Raw genomic sequence first — 7533 nt, 5'->3', positions numbered from 1 at the left:
CTGGCCACATTAATGTAAAAGTGATACATGAACAGTGTATTTCAACTTTACAACTACTACATGAGAACTTATGGGAAGTGCTGATGGGACAAGTATCAGCACTAACCATCTAGCATATAGGTGGAAGGTGGAGATGAAAATGAGGGAGAGTATAAAAGAAGGAGGAAACGAGATTGGGGGGTCGGAGAAAAAGAGAAGAAAAAGAGAGAAACAAGAGAGCATCCTAGAATCAAACTTGTAATCGGACTTGTGAGTAATATAAAAGAACAAACCTCCTCGGACTTTGCCGAGGACGATTTTTTCAATACAACCCTTTTTCTTTTCATTCTACTATCATCTGAATCCTTCCCAATGTTTGTTTGATTAACTAAAGCCCAATTTTCCAACTCACTCTCTACAAATTCATTGTTTTTGGGTTTTTTGGGCCTAAGTCCATCCACATAGTGGGCTGGGAACTCAAATCAAGTCATTACAATATGTTTTACATTCAATTATTACACAAGGTGAGATATTTTGTAAATAATGTAATGTTTGATTAGAATTTGTTTTTAGTACTCCTTTCAAGTTGTTCATTCTCTATACTTAAATAACCTAAAGAAAAGCAAATATATGTAAGTTCATCACTTATATTAGGAAAAAAAAATATGAGTTTTTCTTTTTTTTTTTTGACTGAAAGAGGTAGTATATATATATATATATATTTTAGAGAGTTTCAACCTATGGAGTCCGCTCTTAATAATACCTCTTTATCATCAGACCAAGACAACAATCAGTTTTTGGTATAGGCGAGGATTGAACCACAGATCTCTTATATAACCATCAAAGACTTTACTGGTTGAGCTAACTGGAACCCACAATACGACTTTAATTACATAATAAAAATGTAATTTTATCAAGAATTTAGCAACATTAAGTTGAGAATGCGATATAACTGTCAATGAAGTGGCTCATCTTTCCACACAAACCTCCCTTTCCAAAGCATCACCTAAGTGGACCAAATGGACCGAAGTAGATTGAAATGGACTGAAGTAGATTGAAATTGACCAAAATGCTATGCTAATGTGACTAAACAAAAACATATTTATAATAAATACTACGACTCAACTTTAGATATTATATAGATGAGATCAATAATGTCTATACAGATTAGAATCAAGTTAGAGTTTATATAATTCTTTACAATGTTACACTATAGTATAACTGTTTATTATTTTTAATTTTAAATTCCAACGTTTGATTGCTTTTTTTTTTTCCTTAATATGAATACCAAATTTCATGTTAAATTTTATAAAATTGTAAATTACAAACTTAAAATTGGTGGTAATTTTTTTTTTTTTTTTTTTTTTTTTTTTTTTTTTTTTTTTTTGCCGTCTAAAGTTTCAAAATTTTGACTTGATCCTCTAATATTAATTATAGTTTGAATCTGTTCCCTTTTGTTAATCTCAATTGTTGAGGTGACCATTAAGTGCCACCTCAGATCAACACGATGTGGTTTTAATGCATGCTGACGAGCCTAATCTGACTAACAAATCACTTCTACCTTCTCCGATCTTTGTCGTTCTCCACTGTATGCTGCTGTTCCAGTAAGATCTCGACCACTTTTGGTGAGATCCAGTGAGTCTCTGCAAGACATAGTAGCTCCACAATTGACATATTTGAAACGTTAGGAACAAAATTGACGAATAATATAAATGTTAAGGAAAAAAATAGTAATTTACCCTAAAGACAATATAAAATGGAGACAACCAAATATCAATCTGTGTTTATAAGTGTAGTTGATAAACTGGTCTTGCTAAATTGCTAGTCAAGTGAATATTGCATACAACAATTTCAAGGCATAGCATGTTTTATGCTGCAAAAATTTGAGTAGTAAAGAAACAGTACATTCACGAGCCAAATGTTAATGCAGATATAATACTGATACAAAAAAGAAAGAATAAGAAGTGAAGGTATTTGTTGAGGTGGTAGGGGTAGCAGTAATTTGGTGCAAAATTTGGAAACCTGTTATATTCGGATCAAATGCATAATGAGCCAGTGAGGACGGTCAAAAATCTATAGCTCATAAATATATCAGTGCAATTTGTTGATTACGCAAAGCATTTCTAATACATCTTCTAGTGCAGTTAGGATTTTATAGAGAAAGAAGCAATACCTTTTTGTATAAACTGAGAAGGCAGCTGATGGGATATGTATATGCCCCTCATTCTCTTCTTATTAGCATTTTTCTAGTGATATCATTAGCATCTTTAATACATGTATTGAGACTTTTTGTTTGTATATTTCTATAATTTCCTTGAATTTATGCTGTCAACTTTTTTCAATTTGTATCTTCATTTGTAGTTGCTAGTTTTCACTGTTTGGAACTGGCCATATAATTGGTTAACAATATTCTTATATACTAGCCACCAGTTGTTGGGCAAAAGCCTCAGGGTCACAATGTTTTTTGCTGGACTCCTATAGCCACGTACTTGATTTTTGTTTGACATGTTCTAGTTTGTATTACTGAGACATTTTTGCCATTAAATTGTGCTTTACGGCCTCCTTTGCCATTAAATTTAAGGGTAGATTGCCTAACTGATTTTTTTAATTTGTGATTTTATCCCTCACTTGTAAAAATCCTGTAGTGGTCCAGTCCCAAACCTCTTCTTTAATGAGGGAATGCCAATACCAGAATTACAAGGCCATTGATGAAGAAAAATCATTTTTTAACTTTTCCAAACTATGTACAATTTTTTTAGAACAGCACCTTGATACTTCCAGAACAGTGGTGATATATTGCTAATTCACCTGAAAGGTTACTCTAGTGGTTTCATAGATTTTGATAAATTTTTTACCAGTTTCCAAATCATCTTATTGTCTTAATTAAACAAGGCATAAATAATGGCTATTTTTAGTCATCTCAAAATTGGCCTGATAACTTGGTCTAATCTATAACTTTCTCAACAGCATGCCTTCAGTTGCTGTCATCCATGAGAGTCTGATCAATCTTAGGCTAACATTTCAAGTCAATTTTAGGCCCTGTACTTATTAAATGCATAAAGTCAAAAGTGTTATGGACTTATGGCAGCTCGAGACTGGCACAAACATGTGCCAAGCCGCCAAGCAACATGGAAACCAGGATCTAAAGAAGTGAAAGGAAAAAATATTCATTGATTTCCATGAGGATTATTTCAACATACTAACCCTACACTTTTACAGAATCAACCAAAGTAGGCACTCAAAGAGGCAAGCACCCACTTTCAATCACACAACCTGAGACAGCAGCAACTATCTTCTACATCTCTCCCAGCTAGACAGAACCTACTTAATTATCCAATAAGATGGTGAAACTCAATTTAGAAGATTAACAATAGCAAAGTTTGGCTCTTAGACAAAATGATTGAGAAACTCATCCACTGGAGTGTATTTTACATCGGGATAAAGCTGTGCAGCTTCCACTCCAAATGATGGCTCAATTTCAAAGTTGGTTTGATCTCCCTTCACAAAGATAGAGTGATAAACTGCTAAGTACACATTAATTGGAGGTGAGGTTTCTGTAAGAACAACAAAAGAAACAAACCAATGTTAAAACACTTGCACCCTTGCCAGCATTTAGTCAATTAAATATACTTCAACCGCTTTCAAGTTCAAGCAAGCAATTCAACTGAGAATTAATGTTGCTGAACATCAAAGAAACTTATTGATAATTTTGAAACTCCAAGAACCAAATTACACATGCCTCGTATTCATTCCCAAAATCATTAGGATTGCCTTTAGATTTGACGATTTGAAGAACAATTTTTAGTCTAAATTACTTGATATAAATTAAAGAACAGATGATGATTTAGGTTTTGGAGATTTTTCTCAAACAAAAACACCTGCAATAAATTTGAAATGACTTCTTACACCTAATCATCAAATCCACATATTACTGAAGCTCAAGTCCATTCATAAGTTTTCATCAATAGAAAATAATTTGCTATTTCATACCCTATTCAAGTCATATAAACTAAAATTTGAAATCCAAATCCTCATTTTTAAATATATTTTTTCAAAATGAACCATAGATTCTTTTCTTTCCCCTTATAAATCCTAAACTTTATGAAGAGATATTTCTCACTAACCTTTAATGTTCTTTAGAAGTTGTTCCTCTGGAAGATAGATTCTCTTGAGGGTTTTACCAATCTTCTTCTCCCACAAAGACACAAGATCATTGAATGAGCAGATGTTTCCAGGAGGTCTGATGTAGAGAGTTTTGTTCAAGGTTCTTGGATCATCCACAGCTCTGATAGTATAAGTGCCAATGTCCTCTTCTCTGTTAAAAATTGCTGCAGATTTTTTTAATTAAAGGAAAAAAAAAAAAAAAAAACTTGTCATTCGCTTTCCATTTTGTTAAATATACAATACATTTTCAACTTTTTCCATATACAAAGTGGGGGCCTGCATTGAAAAGTATGAGCAACTTAGGCAATGAGAATGCCTGCCAATTGCTTCACGTCTAGACTAATTTGTACTCCAGTTGCTTCGCGTTAAGACACAGTCTTTGAGCAGTCAATTTTGTCCATATTGCAGTTCAAAAATTAAATCTTTTGAAGTCCTTTAGTCAAGTAGGATTAGACTGTGGGAAAACAATGTGAATCAAAAGTAAACATTATTACATGTGTTCCATGTCCTTTCCAGGAATCTCTTGAAACTATTGTGATCAAATGACAAGTATGAAGAAAACCCATGAAGAAGTTAATTTAATTTCATAAAAGCATTATGAACGAAAAATGTTCTTGTACCTTTTGGATTTCCATCCCCTAAGATAATGACTCTTTCTCTGGGGGGTCCTGAGGCTCCAGTTTGTGCCAAAGTGGGGAGGTGGAAGCCAGAAAAACAGTTGGAACACACAATGGTGTAAGGAATTTTCTCAGCTGCAATCATTTGTTGAATTTTAGACTTAATGGCAGATACTGTTTTTATAGGTTCAACTGCTTGGCAACGCTCTGCATCATTTCCAAATTCTGAAGGAAAGAATCTCTGACAATGAAAAGCATTTTCACAATAAACCATGTAATTCAAAGACTTCCAACTCTATTCGTTTAGTTAGGTTAGGACATCAATAGAAATTCATAGTACATAAGAAAAAGTCTATTGGTTTTGGAACCATAATACAACAATGTATACTCATTGCACAGTCAGTTAATGGCTCAAATGATGGGAGGGGAAATAGTACATTATAGGAAAAAAAATTCTCATAATAAGACCATGCTCAAAATGAACGAAAAAAAAAAAAAAAAAAAAAAAACTAAGTTGAGGAAAAAGGGCTCTAAAAATTATGCTCTACATAAGATCAGTCCAATTTTCTTTCTTTCTTATTTAATTATACGTGAATCTTAGTAGTCCTTACAATTTTGCTCCATAATAAATTTCTAAAATGGTGCCCCTCTTTTTCTTTTAATAGTTAACTAAGCAGAGTGCCTGATCCTCCATTAGAAACTCAACACATGGTTGTATTGTTGGGTTGCATTTGAATATGTATGAAAAAGGTTAATAGAATGCAACTCACTGTCTACTATGTGGTAAAGACCAGTATCACTGCCTAAAAATTCATCACCAAGAGAAGAAAATAACAACCAAATACCAAATATATAATCACTAGAACTCTAAAATCAAAATCCACATTTTTTTTACTTTATTTTTATGTCAGGAATTATTATTCTTCTTTTCATTAACAATGTATTCAGAGTTCTTAAAGCAGTCAATTAATTCTTAGAGAGTTCTTTGAGTTCACTTTTTCTATTCTTTGGTCAATACATATGCAAAATTAGATACTAGAAAAAAAAAATTGAAAAAAAAAAATTATGGAGGCAAAGAATGGACAAATCACTATTTTTATCCATGAATTACATGGCAAAGTTCATTTTCGGACCTAAACTATTGTCCCTAAACTACCACTTATGTAAATCTAGTTCCTGAATTTTTGAAAACAGTTCAATGTTACTCTTGCCCCCACTTTTCTTTTAGAAATCCAATGATTTTCGTAAAATTACTTTACATATCCAGTAATATCTTATTAACATAAGACAATAGAGTTCGAATGATGCACAATTTATATGATTACGATAGAGTTCCAGTTTTCCCTCTCATATTTGTCGAGAAGGTAATAGAGTTGCTGATAAGTTAGCAAAAAACTCTAAATTTTTGTTGTACCCTCAAATTTGGGTTGAGGGCATCAATTAATAAATTGCTTCTGGATTTGGATTTTCAAAAACAAGAAAAAAAGAAATTAATACAATCAATAGTTTAGGAATGAAATTAAAATAACAGTTAGAAAAGAAATTATTATCTAAAATCAAGGAAGGGTTATTATTCATATTACCTTAACATTACCAGCTTCTTTAATAGCAGCAATGATCTTATCTTGATCGGCCAAATCATGGTAACCAATCGCAGAAATAACCACATCCACCTCCTTTATTGCCCTCACCAAACTCCCATGATCATACAAATCTCCCTGCATATTAAACATGTAACACCATAGCAACATTAACCAAACGACTTGCAGCACGAGTCTCATTCACTCACTTATTATTATTATTATTATTATTATTATTTGAATTTTGAACTGACTTCCAATAAAGAAATCCAGAGTTCAAAATTCATCTCCCCATTGTAATTATAGAATCATCAAACAAAAAAAAACCCACCATGTCATGATTAGTAAAGAAAGCATTAATTTTTATAAGGGTTAATTATACTACGACAAAAGATTTGACAGTTGAGAGTCAACTAAAACCCACATTAATACTATTTTTCGATTGCAATCATATAGGGTCTTATAGATAATAAGTAATCATCACCTCCACCACAAAAACATGGTCTTATTTTACTATAAACGTAAGTAATAACATTGAAGATGTATGAAAGATGTTGAAGCTTACGTACAAAGACAAAGAAGGCTCCTAAGGTGATTAAATGGTTGATGATTTTGGATTTAGCATGGTTAGAGAGGGAGCATTCTCGAACAAGAACAAAAGTAGGATGGCCAGCCTTAGCACTGGCTTCAACTATGAATTTTCCAATGTACCCAGTTCCTCCAATGACCAAGATCTTGCTTTTTGCAGCCATTGGAATTGTTTGGAACCCACTTTAGTAGTATTAAATTGCAGACACTATCATAGGGATTCGCAGTGGTAAGAAGACTTTGAGAAAATTGAGCTAGGAACGTGCTGCTTTTTATTATAGTTGGAGAGTTTTGTGTTTTGAGTTTTGACCGTTTCTGCTTCTCAGTGAGGGAAATTACCTTGTGATTATGATAGTTATTGGTTTGTTGGGGATTGACTAAGCTTTTTTCTTAGTTTATTAGCTAAATTTATTGTGCAAATCTGTGGACACAACTTTTGTTACAAGTTTGACATGGCAAATTAGAAGTGATGGATCCATATAAAAATGATAGATAACAACTCATAATCTACTACATGCCTACATCAAAATTGTGGCAAAGTTGTGGTTACTTAGAACTCTACTTTAGGTACAATCTTTTAAATTAATATTATTTTCCTTCTCATC

At 32.6% G+C, this 7533-nt stretch overlaps 1 protein-coding gene across 1 annotated transcript; it reads right to left on the bottom strand.

Moving 5' to 3' along the window:
* Positions 1-3062: 3062 nt before the first annotated feature.
* On the bottom strand, positions 3063-7092 carry LOC126706166 (phenylcoumaran benzylic ether reductase Pyrc5-like). Its single transcript, XM_050405482.1, has 5 exons — positions 6910-7092; positions 6344-6478; positions 4764-5001; positions 4104-4307; positions 3063-3533 (listed from the first exon to the last, which is right to left on the bottom strand). The coding sequence occupies exons 1-5, from the start codon at positions 7090-7092 to the stop codon at positions 3367-3369; spliced, it is 927 nt and encodes a 308-aa protein (XP_050261439.1). The 3' UTR covers positions 3063-3366.
* Between the last annotated feature and the right edge of the window lie 441 nt (positions 7093-7533).

The sequence above is a fragment of the Quercus robur genome, chromosome 11, assembly GCF_932294415.1.
Source record: "Quercus robur chromosome 11, dhQueRobu3.1, whole genome shotgun sequence".
Lineage (NCBI taxonomy): Eukaryota > Viridiplantae > Streptophyta > Magnoliopsida > Fagales > Fagaceae > Quercus > Quercus robur.
Note: the sequence above shows the minus strand (reverse complement) of the source record. Positions and strands in the feature narration are given on the sequence as shown.